The following is a 23027-nucleotide window of genomic DNA, read 5'->3' as shown; positions in this document are numbered from 1 at the left end:
CCAGTGAATTCGGCACCATTCAGTTTCTGCGATGTCTGACATGTTTAGATCTGCTGAAATTATGCAAACCCAACCAAGAACCAGAATAAATCCAGGGGAAACATACAGAGAGGTTTACTCATTTCCTACAGACATTCACAAAGCTACTCTGGATCTAGCATGCCACTCAAAGTTAACACTTGAGTAAATACTTTTTAATGTTTATACCACACTCTTTATCTTCCAAGTACTTCACAAGTATTAGAAACTTACCCTTGTGGCACTTCGGGGGCAGATACAGATCATTAGTTTGATTTTACAAGCACGGAGATAGAACAGGAGATATCAAACAAGTTCCCCGAAGCCACGAAAAGCGTGTGAGAGATGGGGTTTGAGCTTGCGAGTGCCCAGCTCACTGGCCAGAACTTCTGACTACAGCTTAGGTCACTGATTGCCCAACCCCTTTGGAGATGGATTTTGATTTTAAAAAAATTACTATATATTGTTAAATACTGAAAGGCAACTGGTTTTGGCACGTCTGAGGCCGACTGGTTTCAATATATTGCCTGTCTCCTGAAAAAAGGGAGCCAAATGAAGTAACGGCCAGCAGGATGAATGGAAGCAAATGGCTAATATTATCCATGAGCTCAAAGGGGCTGTTAAATCACAGCAGCCCCACCGAGTTACTGCCCCAGAATGCAACTTTACAACTGTTTTTTCCCCCGTTCACACTGTGTGTGCGCCGAACTGTAGCGAACATGGACTCAGATGCAAGTGAAAATGCTGAGACAGACCAGTATTCCTTCACTGCGTAACATAAAACAAGCAGGAAATGATAACGGATTATAAGAATTGGGGACGGTCAGTTTGGGCTCCAACATGCAAGGCAAATCAGTAAGAGAATGTGCTAAATTCTCCCCTTTACTAATGACATCTCAAGCACAAAAATAAATCACTTGGGGAGTAGGAAAAGTTTAATATATCTCTATGGCATGCAGCTTATAAACAACTTTTAAAGTTTCAAGTACTGGAAAAAAAAAAATACTGATGGAAACCCATGTCCTCCCTATCTAAAGGCAGCTGTCTCCTGAACTCGTTCCTGGCCATGGACAGACCAGTTACATTTTCTTGTTAACCAAGTAAAATATTCCGGTGTAGGATTTGCCCTTTCACTACTGGCTGTGTACTACACAATTAAGTTTCAGTTTTCTGAACAGGACCATGGCACACAGAAAAATCCCATTAAGGGAGGCAGAACCTGAGGATTTCTGGTTTCCTCCATACCTGTGTTAGGTAGGCTTGCCAGAAAACATGAGATACACCCACTGATTTGCGAGCAGTAGCCCTGTACATGAATCCTCCACTTGCCGTGTGTTTTATTTATGGCTCTCTCTCCCCACATATCAAGGAGAGCATTACAAAAAGTATTGGATAAGCAAGGATACATGATTTTTCCTGTTGTACCAATGGAGAAGTTAGTATCCACTTGTTTCTTTAAAAAAAACCCACCTATATTATGGCAGATGGAGTGAACCACCTTCCAGATATACCCATCTGCTTGGAGAACTGCTAGATGCCTAACAGTAAAGGAGATGAATCCTACTTTCAAGGACTTGCCCAAAGTCACACAAGAAATGCCTTGGCAGAAAAAAGAATTGCAAACAAATCCTTCAACACTCAGATTTATGCCCTAATCATTAACTCCTTTAGGCATCTAGATGCTTAAAAATAGAGACAAAAGTAAAAGCAGGATGCCAGATCTGAACCTACCTGGAGGTTTGAAACTTTTCAGTTCTCATTCCAACTTGTCAGCTTGGATACTCCGACAATACCTATTAAAGGTACAAAAATGCCCCAAGAGTTCATTCAGAGAATGAACCATCTAATATAAACCTTCAGCCTCACCCACAGCCAACATTCTCCTCAGCCCATTGTAACAACTATGGCCAATTTCATCATTCTGATCTAAATAGGACGGCTAATGCACACAGCCTACCTTTTCCGTGCAGCAGTTCAATAAACCTTTGTGTAAGAACAAGAAGTTATTGCTTAAACAAATCTATTGATGTGGTTGCCAGCATTCAAGTCATAACAATTCCAAGCATATTTGGGGAACTACACTCGGGGGTTGCTGTACTGCCACATAACTATTTGCTGCTTGAACTGCAGCGGGCGCAGGTAAAGCTTGAGGATCTACTTCTGATGGAAGCTCTGCAAATGCTAAAAAGTCTTTCTGAAGCAAAAATCTTGGGAGCAAAGCAGTTCCCTAGCACACGGCGAGCAGGGGTTTCACCTGGGCCTTTGGAACATAAGTTGGAAGTGCTTGTATTTCAGGGGCTGCCTTGTTTTCCCAGTTAAAAATAGTATTTAAAAGGAAGGAAGGGGAAAAGAAACAATTCTGTAAATATTTATTTGATTTTTCAGCAAAGTTTGCTTTATTTCTTGGTTTGTCATGTTCAGTTTTGTTCTGCAGCAGTAAGAGAAGGAGTGGAAACTGGTTAGATTTACTCTCTAAGAGTTAAAATACAAGAAAAACTAACATTAATAAATATGTAAGACTCAGCTGCCCTGAATTCCAAATCAAGGCTTCCTTCACAGATGGCAAAGACCCAAAGCCAGCCAGGCAGGCTTTTATTATAACGAAAATTATTAGCTAGTAAAAGGGACTCCTCACATTAATACTAGGACCGAAGAGATGACATGTAGATTACCAAACTTATGCTTGAGCTAAGGAAAACCAGATTTTTACAGATCCCTGCCAAGACACTGCCCGAGATCTCACTCCTTGTGTTTCTCTGTGCTGGTTAACAGTGTTCTCCCTATACTCAAATCTGCAATAAATTAGCATCAAAGGCAACTACATCACCCAACTGCAGCCAGCGGATTGCTCAAAGGGAAGGATAGCACCAGAGGAACCCAAACAAGCCGTGATGTCACCAGAAATCCCAAGGTGCTGTTAAGGAGCTTATCTGAAGGGCATAATAACCAGCACAAGAGAATAAAACCATCCCTTGCAAACAGTTGTTGCTAGTGCCCAGTATGTAACAGGATCAGGTTCCCATATCTGCTATAACATGACCTTGCATACAGTTCTGGAAAGTATCAGCTTTCATTTTATTTTTTCTTTAATTCTACCCAACTTGTTCAAAATACCTGTGAATAAATGTAGGGAACAGGGAAGAACATGAAGGACAGAGAGCAAGAATCAGGTACGTCAGTAAACTTTGTCTTTTGCAGGCATTTACTTCTTCAGCAACAAACCAATACCTTTCCCTGCTGATTACAGATCATTGGTATTTTGTAATAATTCAAAAATGAGGTATAGGTCCTTCAATATGGGAAACTTGTCAACTAAAAATCAGTGCCGTTTTTAAAACTATCTTTTCCGGTTATGGAAGTTTATGATGTATCAATGCAACAAACGCATAAAGAGGTACAAAAAACCCCATTTCCTTTAAGCCTACAAAATCCCCTGTTAATACAGCTGACACTATCGGGTGGATTACCTCATGAAACGAACACCCAACACCCGCATTTCAGGGGATGCCAGGTTAGCCTGCGCTCCGCTCAGCTGAGGGAGAAATGATCTCTCTTATCAAGTGCCAGGCAACGGGAACATTTTCAGCACGCAAAAAGAACCGCCAGTATTTTATACCCCATCCTCCGCAGCCCAAGCAATTCCAGTACGTTATTCCCAGCAGCATTTGAATAAAAAGTACACTGAAAACTAATCCCTCATCTGCTGCAGCTCCCAACTCCTTTCCTCCCAGAAGAGCTACATGGCTTTCCCCTGGCGTGCCGACCATGCGAGAGCGCCGCCTGAGCGGTGGCCAACAGATCCCCACGACCAGTGAGCTCAGGAAGCCAGAGAGAAACGGCACCACCAAACCTGCGACCGCCCAGCTCCCCGTTGGCACTGCGGCTCCATCCAGCCCGCCCCAGCCCCTTGCACAAAGCCGGAACGCCGCGGCCACGTGCCCTGCCAGGGACAGCCAGCAACCTGCCCAGCGCTCCAGCCCCCCGGCCTCTCCATGCAGCCGGGCACGAACTCCCTGCTAACCACGCAACTGGGCGCTCCGACACTTGTCATAAAACCTCAGTTTCAGAATATTTTGAGGCACAAACGAGGACGTGGTACAGATGCTGCAATGCAGCATTTAACCAGCTCCCACAGTAAACAAACACATCCTCTGTGAGCACAATTCTCTCTAATTGGGGTCGAGCTAAATTTAAGTTGTATTTGGTTTCCTTTGAGAGAGAAAAATTTAGGAGGGGGGGAAAGTCTCTCTGCCTACAGAGGGAACAAGACCTCTTCGCGAGTCAGGGATTATGCTGAATTTGCTGCACCTCACAGCTCTACAAAGCAAACTAGCATGGCAGGTGTCAACAGCACCAACCCAAGTGGGAACGTTTCTCAGAGCGATGAACAAACAGCTACTCCCCGCGAAGCTTGGTCTGCTTCCAAATGATGCTCCATTGGCAGGGGAAGTACTCGAAACCCAGGAGCCAACATATGAATAATGCACTAAAATTAAATGGAGACGGGCCTCTTAAGGCAGGCTCCATTGGGTGACTAAAGCTGACTGCAGTAATATTGTGCAAACCAACAGACTCGAAGGGAGCATCACCACAACTTTTGCCAGATTTGGACCCAACAGAGAAGTCAAAAATCACTCATATCAAACCTGTTTTTACTTCTGCAGGTACCAGCCCACAATTCAGCACTGACATGTGACAGAGAAGAGGAACCAGAAGGACAGAGCGCTGTTACTTTCAGTGGAAGCAACACATCTATGTACACCTCAGCCCAGTGCTGAGGAGCACCGTGGCTCCCAATTCCCATTTTCCAAAGTCACTTGGAACACAGAGGACTTTGAAAAATAATCCTGTGATCTGCCCATGACTCAAACCCTCATCCAAGGAACTGGACAATGACGCTTCCTTCCCCTCACTGCTGTCTTGTCTACATGTGCCTTTGGGAAAGGACCGTTTCACACCACATGGAGGTGTAGCTCCTAACACAGAAGGGATCCATCGTTGTTTAGAGCTCAAAGTGTCAGCATGTGACAAACTGGAATTAAAAAAACACAACAAAAAAAGCCAACCCACAACCAAACCCAAACCTCAGGACACTGCCCGCCTCCAGCTGCCAGCCCAGTAACGACTGCACCCCCCCCATGAATCACCAAGCATACAGAAAGATTTTAAGGTGCAGTACTCATCCCTACTGCTGTTACTGTAAACATTTGTTAAAATCCTTACCTCCCTCCCTATAGCTGCTTACAGGGTCACTTCTCAGATCCATACACAACAATTAAAAAAATGACAAACTGCACCCTCACCAAAAATGAAAAGGCAGCAGCAACACCAGCCTACGTGCTCCACTCATCCCATCTTACCTCGACACCCTCCCCTAAGGACAAACTCCGTATACGGATGTTTTATACCCTGAAGTTTAGCAGATCCAAGTTCTGACCCACCAACCTGAGAGGAACCTTTCGGAAGAAAGAGCACTCTGTCTTAGCACAAGACTAATCTCAAAACTCAGGTAAACTAAGGCACATGCGTCACGAGCTCAGAATGGGGCCCACGCTGAACGTACAGCGTGTGTGCGTGGCTTTGCAGGATGGTACCGCCTGGGCTCTTGCTCCGTAACAGTGAAACAGGTCACATTTCTGTATCACTTTCCTCTTACACATTCATGCCAGGCACAACGGATGCAGAACGAGAGTGATCACTTGCTGATCCCACAGAGAGACAACATACCGCAGTAGGTACAACATTTCTTCTCTGTAAATTCCCCTCTGGATATAGACACACGATAGCAAACACACTCTTCTCCTAGCTAAGCAATCTGAGCCAGCTGCCTCAACACAGTGTTTACTAAAAAAATACTCGACCTATTTCAGTTGTTGTCCTTACCCTTTTTTATTATCTTGGTCTACCCCTCTCTCACCCTTTCCTTTCTAAAAGACAAGCAAAGTTTCCGATGGTCGTGACTGCAAAATTGGGAGAGCTCATGTTGTTACACAGTGAATGCTTGAGAATTTAGGCTCTGTCAGCTTCCCAAAGCTGTTCATTAATAAAGTTCTTAATGTAACTCCAGTTTGGTTCAATATTGCATTTCTGAGGCGCGCATCAATGCCTTGCCGTTCAAAGGCAGTGGATGGCATAATTTTCTCCTTCAGTCCCACTAAATCTTTTTGGGTACTGGACAGCAACCCATCAAAACAAGCAATAACCTAAACAAATCTACGAATGTGTTGGGTTCTTTTTTGTTTTTCTGAACTGAGATGTTCTGTGTTGTAATCCCAAAGCATTACCGGTAGGTACCATGCACAGACTTCAGCTACAGTACTCTGTGCTCCTATAAAAATACTTGTTTATGTTCTGGTTCTGAGGTGAAGAGGCAGGACAGCATCTTTGCTCTGTCTGATTCAACTTTGCATCTCCTGTGATATCTCAGTCCCCTTTCAGTAGATCAGCACTGCAGTTGGCTCCAAGGCTGTGCAACATCAATGCTACAGCTTGGGAGAATCTTAAAATGCTGTGCATGCACGGAGCTTGATTCACAGGAATCCAGAAATGTCTCCAGAAAACCAATCCCAGGGATTACGTCACTTGGAATACAGGTCAGAGAGCTGAATCACACAGAAAAAAACCAATCCTGCTGTGTGAAATGGAGACATGCCCCTGTTAGCAACATTCAAATTGGATCTGCTTCACTCCAGGGAGTTAGGAAAGAGTTACCAAATCAAGGGTGAAAGCAACTGGCAACTTCTCAGATGAAGAGACCTCGTTAGCACAGCTCAGTCCCAGTCACTCTGCTGCACGTCATGGTAGAGGAGTGACCAGAACAAGAAGTGAGCTCCTAGAGACTGTCAAACAGGAGCCTCCAGAGGAGTTCAAACACTTTAGTTCTGCTTGGGATGTGTTTTTAATGTTAAATAAAGTGAAATGCATACCCCTCAAAGCCAGGGGAAGAAGTCAGTGCAGAGGGCAGGGAAAAGCTTTAATTATTGCTGACTTGTGCCTAACAAAAATGGACAGGAGGAGGGCTGGGGATAAAAGAGAACTCTCTCTTTCCCATTAATGAGCTCACTCTGCTGGCATGCCTCCTGCCCTCCAAGATTGCTCCCAGAGCATGAATATAAAATCAGGCTCTCGAGCTACCCAGTGGTGTAAATTACCTACTCCTGATGTAGCTCTTACATGGGTTACTGTCTGTTTCTGTCTCCAAACCATCCAGTTTCTGGCTCTCTGATGCTTTTCAAGCCCCAGCAATAAAGATCTCTACTGGTTCCAATTAACAAGCCAATGAGCTTTGCCACAGTCCTGACTCCCTAAGAACAAGCTCATATTATGCACCAGCTGGTAGTAAAATACTTCGTGTCAGGCAAGGGAGTGCACGTTGCTGTTACCAACTGAATCGGTTGGAAAAAGTGCAGGAAACAGCTCCCCACCCTTTACCATCCCTTTTCCAGACGGCGCTCATATGAACAAGGAGTGTGAAATACCATTGAAATCAAATTTAACAGAGAAACTCCTTTCCTACCCCACACGTCACATCACTTTTCTTTCAGCCTGCACGCAAAAGCTGGGAGACACCAGATTAACAACATAAGCATAAGAGGTCTGCTGAACAATCTACTGCGGTAGGCAAGAAGCAAAAATACGAAACAGATCAATGGGCTGACATAGCCAGACAGTGATGCTACACCCATGGCTGACTTCCTGATGGCTCTAACTCCTGGGCACACTGGCTGCAGCCCATGGCTGCTCCATGCTGCTTTTCTAAATGACCCTCAGTGTGGCCTATTTGTGGGAATGACCTTGGCTAGCGAACCGTGAAAGAATTACCAGTCCTCTGTTTGCCACTTGTTAATGACTTCACAGCCTCGACTGGAGATGCCACAGCGAGGGGGTTGGAAAGAGCACGTGAACTTAAAATTTGTCCAAGGAAGAGTAGGAATAACTGTAATTTTTTTCTTGGAATGGACAGCTCTTCTCCTACCTCCCTAAAGTGCCAATGGGAAGGCAAAAGGGACCGAGAAGAGCCACAGAAAACTCACCATAACAAGCTGAGAGAAAAGCTGTGGAAAAACATAACATCCAGTTACTTCCTGCTAACTTTGTGACATCAAAGGCAGGTGAAGGATTTATACTGCAAACTGTGCTAGAATCATACAAAGGTAGTGAGTTATAGAAATGTATGGATCTAACATACCAGTTAATTAATTCATTGACACTGACACATAAATTTTATCCCCTGCAAGAAAATATTTAGTATTTATTCGAAGACTTCAGGAGGTTGAGAATTCATCTTCCATAGTTCCACCCATCTTCAGCAGTCCCACGCTGAGCCACGATGCTTGCTTCTTATTAGGATTAGCTTCAATTTATATTTCAGCCATCGATCCTTGTTCCACATTTCTCCGCTAGCAGCAACTAGCCCTTTGCTAGCTATGATCACCCTGAAATAAGATTCCTGATGGAGGAAGAACTCAGGAATGGATTGTTTCTTACCATCATGGCCAGAGTTGAGAAGATGCTCTCCCAGGTCACAGCCGAACACCCTTTCCTTCAGGATCCCCCGCTGTTTCAGTTTCTGTTTTGTTGGGCGCGACTTCATGAATGTACGAAGGAAGGTGATGAGCTTGCCGTGTTTTTTCGACACTGCACAACAAAATTAAAAAAAAAAAAAAAAGAGTTCACTTTAGATTTGGCCCAGTCAGGCAAGGCCAAGCATAACACATGCTACAGAGCACACAAGAACTGGATTAACATTCGTATCAATTATTAACAGAAACAGATTTTCCAAGGTCCGATACTAAACAGAGACTTGGCTTTTGTTCTAATTCTTGGCTAGTACAGAAATAACAGGAGACAGCTGTAATGGAAGAATTTAACACAAAGACACGTTTATCTGCAAAGCAGCTTCAGGTGGGAGTGTACCAAAGTACCGTCAGGGCATATTGGACGGTGGGCAGCACCTGGGAGCTGCAGTTTTCATCTCTGGAAAAACGAACAAGGCTAAACTAACAATGGCAGTAATCTCACCTACACTGACAAACACAGTTTATAATCTACAAGCAGAGATAAGTGCTTTGTTACTGGCTCTCATTCTAGTAGTCTTAAGTGTCTCCAGAACAAACAAATGACTAATATTATGCAAACCTAGAGGACGTTTAGGTCTAAGTGCTACAGACTGCCCTTCCAGCACACCTGCAATTTTAATGAAAACCTCGTTGCAGCTGTGTAGGTACAGTCCTTCCCAGGGCATTATGAGCTCCCCGAGTCTTCTCAAGCCATTGCAAGACAAAAACATTAGTGTCTTTGTTTTACTTAATAGAAAACTAAGGCAGCTGACATGAAAAAATGCAGTTTATCCTTTCCAGAATGAATACAAGAAGTCTACAAAGGAACGAGAACATAGCTCACGAGCCATCCCTCCCTCCAAACCTCCCGCTCCATTTCTCTATGCAATATCGTTACGCTGCTGAAATCAGTCACTCTGTTAAAACCACCCAGTCCCGCATAATCCACAGTCAAGGAAACAGAGAGTCACACAGGGCAGAAGTGGGTGACACAAATAAACTCATGCAAATTGGAAGGAGGTTTGAATGGGAAGCAGAACAATGCCCTTGAATGTCAACTTTTCTTCCTGAGGCCCACTCTGAAAATGAGAGGGCTCTGGCCTTCCCAACAAAAGTGCCATTGTATACATGATTTAAAAGCAGTTTAAATTCAACAGAAGAGCTCTTTTGAAAAGAACAAATCACTAGGTATAAAAGGCTGTGCTTTGTGAGGAAGCCTTTACAGCTCCAGGAAGTTGTAAAGGCTCCTGCAGCACCACACGGCACTACCAGCAATTGCTCTCCCGGGCTCCTGCCTCGGATCCCAGAGAGGAAAGACAACCATGTATTGCACCTGCATTAAAACCCGAAGTACTGTGATCAAATTTCAGCGGAGTAATGCCATTTCAAACAAATATCAAAAGCAATGAAGACCCCTGGTGACAACGGTGTATCTCCTCAGTGTCACTACTGCTCACCAACAAGCACAACTTGAAATTCTGTGAGCAGCTTTGGAAGCTGGGACTCAGCAAAATACAGATTTATGCAGTAATGCTTCATACAGGCAGACAGGGTATTCTTCAGCCAGACAACATGAAAAACCTTGTCCCCAGAACAAGGTTATACCACTCGATGCTTCATGATGTTTTAAGCCCTTTAAACAGCCAAGCATTTTCCCCTCTATTTTACCAGGTATCGATGAAGTCCCCCTATTTACATCAAACCTGATTCCAATGACTTTAGCGTATTTCTATCTGAGTGGCACAGAGTTCTGCTTTTGGATCAAGTCCCTTTTAGCAGCGTGACAGTGCACTGATCTGCAGCAGCCAAAATAATTCCGAATACCTGAAATCCTAAAATCTCCAAAACGCCCCATGTCTACATTCTCAACGAACAAACTCAATTTAACAAACCACAGAAGCACTGAGCATGACAAACTGTGGCTATGGGGGCTTTAATTAAAGGAATGTTTACAGTTTGACAGGGTTTTTTTTAATTACATGCAATAAATGAACAGATTGTGCTGACACGCCAAACAAAGTTAGGATAGATTTCAGTTGCATCCATCATCACGGTAAAGTAACAGCTCATTTATCATGTCCTATCAGCCCCGCTCAAAAATACATGGAGACAGCCCCATCCTGACTGTGTGGAATTTCGAAGGGTTAGCACCCTCAGGCTCCTGTGATAAACCTATTGGAGGTGATAGACCGGAGACAGGTGCTTTTACAACAGTCAAGTAAACAGACAAATAAAGCAATAACTAATATGCAGGTATTAATTTGAATAATTTCACAGACTCTGTATACAGTTCTTCATTCAGTATCTTGCTTGACTTAATGAAAAATTAGTCCATCAGCTAACAAATGTAAAATGGAGAAAAACGCATCCAATTCCAGTACTGCAGAAATCCTACTAATGCTGGCGACCAGGTCAGGAAGTGACTTTGGGATGTCACCTCAGGCATGAAAACCAGAAATAGGTGCAGTGGATACATTTCTGTGGTCCAAAGATGACTTTACTTGGCACTGATACTTGTTTACATCACTAACCAGAAAGGAGACCCGAGTTTTTAAAACACGGTAAATCTGCTCTGCCTTCAAGCCACTCAGTACAGGTTAAAATAATTGTCTTGTTTTCCGCATCATTAAGTACAGTTCTACAAACACACTCTCACGGTGTACCCGTGCAGCAGTCCAACACACTGCCAGGGCAATGCCTGAGCAGGCTCAGTAACCAGAGATTCAGTTCCCAACAGCCTGTTGAAACATTTGCATGTTTCCTTGATTAAAGTTTTCCCGCACCGCTCTTCTCTGAATCAGTGCCCACTCTCGGTGAGAGTTTCTTGGGCTAAACTGGCTTCAGAGTTTTACACCCATGCAAGAATGATTCACCGATAGGAGTTAGGCTGCTCCTGGGTGGGGAAGAAAAAGAGAACATCAAGAAAATCCAAGCAGTCATCTCTGTGCTGACAGGTAACAAAAAACAACAAAAAAGCAAGTAGGTGTCTGATAAGGCTAAGCTACCCTTGTAAGCCCTAAGAGCTCAGGAGGCTGTCAGGGATGCTGTCTTTCTGCCAACAGCAATAAAAGCTGAAAGGCTTTCTATCCTGCTTCCCAGTCCTCTGGCATCACTTGACCCTCAAACCAGCAATGCATCCTGAGAGATATTTAATTTCTGGTGCATTTCGCTCCAGGTGAAACCAGCACAGCAGTCCCAGTTTCTGCATAAGCACCAATGCCAAGGTTGCTACCAAGAATCCTGCAGAACAGATGTTTTCTGCTCCAAAACGCTGTTCCCCAACCATTGCTGTCCCACTGGTGACAGCACCAGCGATAGCAAGGGGTGCTCTCCTGCTGCAGTGCACGGAGTTGCCCTACACTCCTACACCCATTTGCTGATCTTGAAAAACCCAGAATCAGTGAATGCAAGGAAGTTATGGAATCAAGACACAGGGCTCTGACCAGAAACCAATCTAAAATTGTTACAGGCTAAGGAGACGTGGGTAAAATCATCAGCCCTTTTCTAGCTCTACTGTCCCACCAATAAAGTGGAGACGTGATAAATCTGAACCATTCAGTTTGTGTCTCCATGTGAGGCGTTCAGGTGGACAAGCGTCATGGAAGTAAATTCAGACGATAAAGCAGTATTGCAACCGGACAATTTTAAATGGCTGCTATAGTCAGAGATGCTGCTGAGTTACCAACTGAAAGGCAGACAAAACTAAACAACAATCCTAACATTTATCTGTATTGCTTTCCACCTCAGATTTAACTGCTATAGAACAAATTGTTTACCACGAAACGGAGGCTTTCCTAGAAGGAGCAGGGGCTGATTTTCCTCAGAAAGGCAGGTTTGGCTCAGTACCCTGGCCTGAACAAGCAAAGACAAATTCCCCATCCAGCACAGCGAGACTGGCTGCAAAAAAACCCATCAAAACCCAAACAAAAACCCCCACCTGAGGCTGGACTAGTCCTGAAGTTTTGCTGGCATGAATACGTCAATTAGGAGTGCGAAAAAATACCACACCCTTAGCTGACATAGCTGTGCTGGCCAAAGCCTTCATAGGGTGGGAAGGGAGGGAAGAAAAAGGAAGACTTGTGCCAGGTAGTTTATTGTGGGTTTGGGAAACTGCCATGGCCGGTACCTCCCCGAGGAACATTTATCAATCAAACCATGCCGCTGTTGCTATACCACCAAGCTTTTGTAGTACAAATGAGGCCCAAAATTCCCCTGACATTGATAAAAACCATCAAATTAAAATGAGTTCATTAAAAGCAGGGCTTGTTCACCCTGATGCCACGGACTGAAAAGGCACTTCAGGATATATTTTATGCAGCTTGTTTACTGGAGAAATGTGTCAGCCATCAGCTGATTCAAAGCAGCTTCATGGCTCTTGTTCAGCACAACATGCCCTTCCTGGGTTACTTCAGGAGCCTGCTGAAAGCTCGTGGGGAGCTCCTGGGATATGCCAACGACTCCTGCGTCTCCCTCTGACCTGCTGCCTTCAGGGCCATCATGGCACTTCTGTCATGTTCCTACACCTTTCTGTGAGGTTACACCACAAGCTAAATCACCGCAGCAACCCAGATTAAAAATAATCTGCTGAACCTGATGCTCTTACGGCAGAAGAACATGAGCAGTTGTGGCAGCCCAGGCGAGGGGGCGGCGGGAGCAAAGCACAGGAAACCCGACCTCCTCCTGCTGAGCTCCTGCCAAAGCCAACACGCTGCAGAACTGCACCCTCAGCCCGCTGGCACACCAGCTCAGAACTCGCCGAGGCACCGGCAAGCCACGGAGTCCCAACTCCTGAGCCCTCCTGTGCCTGCAGAGATTTGGCAGGCAGGCAATTACGCTGGGTTTACACCCATACGATTACAGCACAGTCCAACGATACGCATCTTGGCCCAAACTGCAGAAGCATCATGTCTCGGCCATAAAGCCCTTCCTGAGACCACTTCTAAAATTTAATATTTCATTACAATTGCCCATGTGTTGGCAACAGAAGGCAAGGTAGGATGGAAAAGAGCACTGGCTCCTGATTCAGTGGCTTTGAATGATGGCAACCAAACAGGAGAAGCCTTTTAGGAAATGCAGCCTTACTGTGTCCCCAAAACTATTTTCTGCATACATTTTCCTTCCCTTTTCAGTAAGAAAACCCCCATGATGCAAAGGCTCCGAGAACAAAAGACAACACAGTCAACCTTGCACCTCCCATCTTACACACCCTGCCTCTTTTCAAAGACCAGGGAAAGCAAACCAGAGAGAAGCGGGCATTAACAGATTTCAAGTCTTGCACATCTTTGTGGACAAAAGGCAAGTGCTCGCTCAGCAGACACCCAGGCGTACGGTGACCCAGCAACACATTTTGAAGGGGATAAAGGCAGCTTCCTACAGGACATCCTCAGAAACCCACTGCCTCTCCCCCTGTGACCTTATCAGACTTTGCCAAGGGAAAACAACCCCATGCTAAACAAATACAGAACACCTGCTTTATCTCCTGTTGCTATCACTAATATTTTGGGTTTGAACTAGCGCCTAGAGAAAATCCTCTTCATGGGACTGGTGACAGCAGCATGTTTTCTAATACAGGATTAGAAAACTTTGACTTGAAGAGAAAATCTTGGAGGGTGTATGCTGACCCACATGCAGCTCATGGCCAGCGTGTTTGTTTCTCTTGTTGTTAACACAGACTTTACACGCTACAGAACCCCGCTGTCCCCTGCTGCGAGGAGAGCATGGTGCTAAAGGTCAAATGCAAGAACATGTGTGGCTGCATAATTTTAAATATATAAACAAACTGCAATATCCAGTCACAAAATCAAAGATGGAAGAAGGTGTGGGAATGTCATAAAAAAAGCACAGCTAGGTATTAGAAAACAAAAGCAAAATCCATCCTCTCTGAAGAGAGATTTACAGCAAGTCAAGCTACATTTTTTCCAGGCTATTAGTCCCACAAGACCCATTCTCCTCTAAAATTAAACTCTACCGCGGGGAGAGAGAGCAGCAACACACTCTTTTGAAGAACGAGCAGTACCAGGAATCGGGAGATGAGAAGCCGCGTTTGGTTTTGTCACATATTCCCTGTGCTCCTGACTCTGCAGACATTTAGGAATCCATTTAACTGTGAGTGGACTGAGTTCAACTGGTTTCCCACACAGCATCCATCATCTCGGCCCCTCCTTAAAACCTCAGTAAATATTTTTAATATCCATCCCTTCACGCTTAGAAAGACGTGCTCTGTGGACCCACATCTTGCTGAAGAGAAATTACACAAAGCCAAGAACTGAGTCACATCTCCCAGTTCTCTGTCATGTTCCTTAGCAACAAGACATTTTACTCCTTTCCTCTTGCCACAGCAGATTCTATTTTGGAAGCTAATTTATACAGCCCTAAAAACCCAACCAGAATCTGGAACCACACACCACCAAGCACCGTCCTTTAGTCCTTGAATAGGATGCTGGTTTTGAAGAAGAACCAACAAACACCACATCAATAATTGTACTAATATCTATACTGGGCTCCCTCGCTGGTCATAAAGATTTTTCAGAAGGAGATCTTAAAATTCCATAATGTGAGAATTAAAAAGATATCCTTCTATCTCCAATAACCTTCATAAATGTGTACTTACTGATTTGCACTGTAAAAAAAAACCCCAAAATAAAAATGCTGTGTGCTTTTTGATGCTGCAGCATTTATCCTGTGCCAGGCTGACATCAGTTAAGGCTGGCCTCTGTGTTAAAAGAAGTCATGAAATACGTTAAAGGGGATTAATTTCAGTGTCATCAGATAAAAACCATTAAAATTAACTATGATGACAAGAACCAGCCAAGAATAAGCACATATTTTCAGCAATCACAAGAGCACCATACCCACGGAGAGCAAAGTAGGTCATTAAAAGTGATAAGCAATGTCAGTGTCTTTCCACACAAAGTCTAGCAATAAGGAAGCCGCATTTGTTCGTATCTGCCCAGGCTTACCGGAGCCTTCCTTTGGGCAGCGTCTGTAGGCAATAATCTCAGCAAAACGGCAACTCCTCCTTATCCTTGCCAACACCAGCCTTTGGCTCCAGCTGGAGTACTGGCTTATTTTGGTTAGCGTAGGAACATCTGGCATCAGAGACTGACCAGCTTGGCAGCTCGCTCGGTGCTTTTTCATGCCCAGATTATACAATAACCTCTGTCAGCTTTGGCTGCATTTGAGTCAAATTAGTCCCCTTCCAGGGACAGAAGGCTGTAAATTCAAAAGCTAACAACATATCTGACCAGCAGAATTGACTGCTTTCAACAGTAATTATCTAACTAAAATCACGCATCAGTAATGATACGCACAAGCACTACCTACAGTTTGAACCTGGAGAAGGCTTCTGTTATGTCAATGAGAAAATGCATAGAGGAACCAGGAACCACTTTCGTAAGTTTTTTGGCAAGAACTCTCTCCATGCTCTTCATTGCCAAATTCTGCCAAATTTGTGGAGTATTTATAACTGGATAAGAATGATAACTGCAAGGTTAGCTAGATGCATAGGTATGTCACCTATGTAGAGACAGGAAAGTTTGATACCATGAAATATGCAACAACTTTCCAGGTTAACAGATACATCTGACATTTCCATAGACTCTAAGGTCACAAGGGAGCCCTAAGATAATACGACCTGACCTCCTGAACAAACCGACCACAGGACATCTCTGAATTAATTCCATCAAGTACAGCATACCCACCCTGAGGGAAGCAATATATGGTAAGGAGATATAAATCAGTTAGCTGAAGGCTAACTGAGAAAGGAGAGGGGTTTCAAAGGTACAAGGACTGACAAGGTCAACCTATTAATTCCATTAACATGTTTGAATTGTACTTGGAATAAAAAGCAGCACTACAGCCTTAGTGACAATGCAGCAGGGATGGGCTTTGGTTAGGTGAGACAAGGGCCTCAAGGGCTTGCAACTGGAGGTGAAGGAGTAATAATAATAGACGGGGCTGTAGTTCAAAGGAAATGAGTTATCAGAGGCCAAAACTGGAAAACAAGTGGGAGCTGAAAGCGAAACGACAGAGGTGAGGGCATGCAGCACACAGGGCAGTAGCGTCAGCAGCTCAGGTGACACAGAGGTCACAAGGCCAGCAGTGGGACTGGGAAACAAGGGGAGCAAACTGGGAAATGCAGAGCTAGGAGAAAAAAATAGCAAAAGAGGCACCTGAAATACGTATTTTCTCATTCATACTAAATTTTGCTAAACCTCTATATGTTTTGGCAGAGTTTAATGCAGTCCTGCTTATCCAGCTTACCTTGGAGATTAATGATCCTCCTGAAAAACAGTATTCTGAGCAGAATTAAACATCAGAACTACCTGTCAGGGAGACAGTGTTCTTTCACCCATGTTCACTTTGGGATATCATGATCATTTGACCTGGCATGCCCAAGCACACACTACACCAATACGGATGTGAGATCTTGACATCAAAATGTACTGAAGTCTTTACGTCACGCTAAATTTGCTGTAAAGAGAACATGATACTGTAACTTAAAAGCATGTCTAATACTTACACAATTTGTATAGTTTGAGAAAAAATCCTATTTCAGACCAAGCCCAAAGGTGGTGGGTGCACCGTGTCCCATGGAAGGTGTCACCGGTTAGCAGATTTCTTATCTTGAACCTCAAGTGGGGCAGCAGCATTAAGGACAACCAGGTAAGCATCAGCATGGACAATCAAGTAAGCATCAAGATCAAGCTGCTAAGTGTGTATTACTCTCCCAATACTTGCAGATATGGAACAGAGAGGATAACACTCAAGAGCCAAGATGCCATCAGACGATACCAGCGCAGGTTCAACTGTACCTCAGCCATCTCTACCCGAAGTTTCTCCAAATCAACAGTCCCCAGTGATAAAAATGCCACCCATTTTCTGTTGGTAATTACTTGAGCTGCTAGCCTAGCTATCCTTACAGATGGAGTTTCTTAATGGCTGACCTCAGCCTCCCTTTAATACAATCTAAACCAAATATTTATTGTCCTGTCTACAGCTGCCATACCTTCAGAGAAGTCAAGAATCGACTGTTCTCCAACTCATACTTATGTGAAGGCAAACTGCCTTCGCCCTCCCTTATTCAAACACCAGCCATAGGCTGCATGCAGTATCCTTCTTCCCTTGATCAAACGGCTTCGAAACAGTCTAAACGAAGTTGCAGCACGGCTGCTTGAGCCTCACCCACACTATTTCTACCTCTGCTACAAATGGTAGCAGTGCTGCAGGAGATTTTCCAAAAACTTGACAGCAACCCAAGCCAACCCTGAATAACATCAAGTACTTTGGACACACGCACGCAGCCCAGAGCTTTCACTAGTCACTCAAAGACAAATAACGCTTCAGCCCAATCCTGACATTAGCTAAACTAGGATAACCGGAGTGACTGCGGCAGTCAAGTTACTCCAGTTTTGCATGGCAGCACGCTCCAGCTTGGGTGGTGGGAGGAGGCAAGCAACGAAAAAAGATCTGACATGAATCAACAAACAGCAAAAGTTGAATAACGAGGAGTTTGGCAGATGGAGACCAATCCTGGAGGGAGCGGGTGTTTGCTCTTACGCAAGGCCTTAGGAAGACATTGGGAAGGAACCTTTTTATTCCATCAGGAAACAAACATAAGCAATCCACCTGGAATAAGGCGGACACTCGGGCCAAAGCACACTACCTCCCATTTCTTCAGCTACACGGCACAGACGTTACTTTAATCCTCAGCATACAGACTCTTCCAAAGCTCGCAGTACTCCCAGTATGACAAGTAACATTGCTGCTGCTGTCCCAATCCCTTCACAAAAGATGCCTATCTCCATTTTTACTAGCCAGAGGGCAGCTGTTACATCCCAGACCAGTTACTTTCAAATTACAGTGAGCTACTCTTCCAAGATTGGTATCATTCTGCTTCTTTCTCTATTTATAAACCCGACTTTCTAAACTGTTTAGCTATTAACACCTGCATTAAGCCTCAAGATGATTCTGCCTTTAGAAGCAAAATTTCCACTCACCTGGAGTGGAAACAATGTTGAAGACAACGGCCATGAGCCTCGCTCACACTGCAGTCACTTTATACAGCACGGGCAGGACACAATAGCTTTAAAGAGGATGGAAATGACATCTTCCTATATGTCCTCCTTACACAGCTCAAGAAGGGTAAAAAAGCTTTACTGAAAATGAAAATTGGGCCCAATACATTAGGGGATTTGAGGCGAACCAAATCTGCTTTCTAAGACTTAGGAATGCAGATATTGTATTGTTTTGCCTGCTTTATTCTTTCCCTTTATCTTACCAGTTCAGAGCTTTGATTTCAAATGAGACTCTTTTATCATGCCTGTGTGGTGCCCAGAACAAAGGAGGTTGAGGAAGAGTGGAAAGGGAAGGCATCCTGTCTTCCCTGTCATAAATAATAAGATCCCGCAGGGCATTTAGTCCTTAAAATGGACTATAGCTTCTAGGAGGTTTTCTGAACAAATATGAACAGACGAGCCATGGCTTCTTGCAAAGTGTCTACTGTGATCACGGTAACTACTCTCCCTGGGAATTTTATTTTTCAGAGTGTGCATTCACTGCCCCGGGGCTCCAGCACACAAAGGACTAGCATTTTTAAACAGGAAGCCCCCTTCTCCCCATCAACAGCATCAATAATATTAACGCTTAGGAATGCACCCTATGTCTTCCCAGTGCCAGTCTGGGGAGGGAGGGAAAACAAAAAGATAAAGTGATATGCAAAAACCTATTGAAATTCAAATTCTAGACATTCCCATCTGTCAGCTGCCTCTTTGGGAGCTAGGTATAAATCTGAGCAGGAAGCATCGCTCTCACATCTCTGCAACCCCAAGGCCAGTGTATGTGCCGGAGGGGGCCCGCAAGCTGAAATTCCTCCTTCCCTGGGATGTGGGTGGGAATCCTCACACAAATCATCCCAGGCATGAAAGAGACTCCCTTTAACAGCCCCGGCTTGCTACACACCCATGACCCTAGACTAAGTCCAATAAAACAGTTTACAACTACAGACCTTGTGAGTCGAAAGGTGCAATAAAAACCCGAAGTCGGAGATGAGCAAAAGGGAACCAGAAGTAAAACAATTAGCAAGGCTGGGGGGAAGTATGCGGCATTAATTTAATCAGTCTTCGGTTGGCAAGAGATGCCAACCGCCAAGCCAGGCAACCTGCCCACAGGAGCCGATCCCCGAGGGTCTCCCCTCACCGCAGGAACAAACAGCTCCACAACCAGCAGCCAGGGTGCCAGATGAGAGGCCATCGCTGCGAATTGTTCACGATCAGGTATTTTTTTCACCTGGCTAAAAGCACGGCCACGGGCTCCCGACCCACAGCGGCCCCACGCCGGAGCGGTGGTGGTAAGGGGGGTGCTGCCGGGCCCGGCACCTCGCCCAGCCCACCGCTACCAGGAAGGAAAAATCTTCATTTCGAAGGCGTTAATGCTCGAAAACCGCAAATTCAATAGCTGGCAAGTTACTAAGCAACAAGTGGGCGCAGGAACCTAAAAATACTCCTCAAGTCTTACATAAGAAAGACGCTAATGCGGGGGGGGGACACGGGGACGACACACGACATAAGGGGCCTCGCTTACCTTCCGCGCCCGGGCGCAGCCACAGCACCTCCCGCGCTGTCCGCGACTGGCTCCCCCGGCCCCAGCGCCGAGCCCGGGGGTCTCCGGCCCGGCTGGGCCCGCCCCTGCCCGAGGCGGGCTCAGCGGCAGGCGGGGCGGCTCCGCCGGGAGGTGCGGAGGGTGCCGGCCGCCTCTGCGGTGCCGCCAGGCCCCTCCCCGGCCGGCCCGGCCCCGCTCCACCTCCCGCAGGTGCCCGTGCCCCGCCGGCCCGCTGCCACCGCCTCCGTGTGTCCCGGAGCTCCGCCTCGGCCGCCCCCGCACCTCCCCGGCCCCGCCGCAGCCTGCCCGGAGCGGAGAGCGGCCGCCGGGACCCGCCGCACCTGCGGGCCGGGGGGCTGGGGGGAGCCGCCGCGCCGGGCTGAGGGGAGGGGGACACGCACCGGTGGGCTGAGGGGGACACGCACCGGGCGGAGGGGACCCGCCGGGCTGGGCAGAGGGGACGGGGACACGCACCGGGCTGAGGGGAGGGGGGACACCGGCCCCGGGCTCCCCACAGCCTCCCCAGTATGGGCGAGGGGCCGCAGAGGGAGGAGGCCGCACCGCTCAGCCGGGCAGGCTCGGCTGCGGTTTCCCTCAGCACAGCCCCGGCCTCGCCTCAGCCGCCGGTACCGGGCCGGACCCGGGCCTGCGGTTCCTGGTCTTCCTCAAGGAAAACACGCGGGCGCGCAGAAGGGGCTCAGGACGGGTGCCCTCGAGTTTATCCAGGGCTTTCTCATTCCTTGCACAGCGCTAGGCTGCACCGTCACGCCCGAACGCCACAGTGGGGGCCACAGCCCCGTTTTCACAGTTTAGGGGCACGTCTGCAGGCCCCCCGCCACTCACCACTGCACAGCCTTGCGCCCACCGTGCTAACAGGCCCAAAGGAAGGGACAGACGCTGAGCACGCCTGAACGCTCCAGTGGAAGCGCGGCCACACTGGACAGAGGCTGGGCCATGTGCACATGAGCCCATCTGTCCCCTCACTCTGCACGGAGAGTGCCCGTTCTGTCAATCTAATTACAGTGCTAAAGAAATTACCCCCCCCCTCCCCCCCACGTGGCTGCTAACCAGCACAGTTCGTGGCCACATCAATCAGATCACCGGAAACAAACTCAATTAAAAATTCTTTAGGAGTTCTGCTCTTTAGAAACAAAGCAAAACGACACAGAGCATTTTAACAGCATCCTCGCTTACAGCTCAGCTCCAAAAATCACCTGTATCAGCAGCCCAGCACACCCCGGAGCAGAAAGCAGAACACGCCAGAACTCGAGCGTGCCACCAGCCGTGGCATCGTCCCCGCCGTGCCCACGCCAGCACCCAGCAGCGGGGACACAGGGCTCAGGAAACCTCAGCCAAGCCCTGCAGCCTTCTAGGGCCGGTAAAGCTGGTGCCGTTACCTGCGTTTATCGCAGGCTTGAGGGATAAATACTGGTGATGCTGTGTTTAACCAGCAAGCTCCATTTGACCCCAAGCTCCTCAGTTCATATGAGGCTGTGCTGCAGTTTATCAATCTCAGTAATTGCTGTCACACACTTTAACATGCAGGCTCACTAGGTAAGTTGGACAACCTCAGGGTCAGAAGGATTAAAGAGGAATCTGCATCTATTTATGCAGACATCTTGCTGATCAGGAGGGTAAAACTCATTTATTTTGAGGTGCACAATTTCTCCTCAAGGATATGTGTTATTTTCAAAATTGTTTGCTGACTCATCTCTCCAAATAATGCTTCTTCTCCAGCTTGGTATTTATTACTGGAATTGTTTTGCTTGGACAATGATCATACTATCACATTACTTTTTTCCTTAGCAGCCAAGCATGACTCCTCAATTTGGTTCTATATGTCCAATTCTGAATACAAAACCTTCTTCCTGATACCAGTTCCCTGTTCCAGGAGTGTTCTTCCTACCAAACCCACTGGCAAAACTCAGTAAAATCCCAACACAAATGGGAAGCAACGCTATCCAAAATGTACGCACAAAAATGCACATACGACAATTCAAAAGAGCAAACCAGCACACGGGACTGCAGAGCAGTGAGCTACCCAAACCCACCAGGATGTGTTGGGTCCCTACATCAGGTTGGTTAGGTTTTTTGCTTTTTAATGTAGGCCAGGCTGGGGCAGGCAGAATCCTACACAGCTGATTAACGGCGCTGTGACAGACTGTTGTGGTTCGCACACTTGCCAGCGCAGAGTTTCAAACCAGGGCCAGAGATTGCACAATCCTCTTTTTGCTAATCAGAGCAGGAACACATGAGCTGCATCACCCGTGATACAGAGCTCCCTCAACAGCAGATTCGGGTATTACCTTTGAAAATTATTGCTCTGATGATCTATAGTGCTCGAGGAGATATTTTACTACGTGGCGTACAACGGCGCACCTTTCCCCCACCTGCACTTTGTTTTCTGTAAAGCAAAATACTTAATGCTTGTCACAAAGCACCTTTCTTTTAGGAATGAAACCTGAGCGAGCAGGGATGTGGTTCTGCTGCACCTGGAAACAAGAAGCCCGCATTTGGCACGGCACTGCATCACGGCTGAAGAGCTTGCTCATGTCACCACACGGAGGTAAGGCCTCTGGCTCTGGAGCTTATGGGCTCTGCCCTAGGCAGGGGATCTTTGCCCTCCACTGTACCCAACAGTGCTGGGATGTCCTCTTGCTTTTTCTGAATATTTGATTGAAAATAAAATCATCTTCACATGTGCGTCTCATTTTCTGTTCCTAATTTCTTTTGCCAGACAATTTTAAGGAACAAAAGCAAGCAAAAGAGATGCATTTTCTGCTATTTATGTGTTCATCAGCTTGCAGTGGAGCAGAAGAGGTAGATGATGAATGTTTATCTTTTAAGCACAGC

General features: G+C 46.2%; 1 protein-coding gene across 1 annotated transcript in view; it reads right to left on the bottom strand.

Annotated features, from left to right (window-relative positions):
- Nucleotides 1–23027, bottom strand: part of ARHGAP32 (Rho GTPase activating protein 32) — a 185765-nt gene that overhangs the window by 26922 nt on the left and 135816 nt on the right. Inside the window, 1 exon segment of the mRNA XM_013298904.3 lies at nt 8506–8655. Coding sequence (XP_013154358.3) covers nt 8506–8655 — 150 coding nt within the window.

Source organism: Falco peregrinus, chromosome 15, assembly GCF_023634155.1.
Source record: "Falco peregrinus isolate bFalPer1 chromosome 15, bFalPer1.pri, whole genome shotgun sequence".
Taxonomy (NCBI): domain Eukaryota; kingdom Metazoa; phylum Chordata; class Aves; order Falconiformes; family Falconidae; genus Falco; species Falco peregrinus.
The sequence above is the reverse complement of the archived record's forward strand: the minus strand, read 5'-3'. Positions and strand labels throughout refer to the sequence as shown.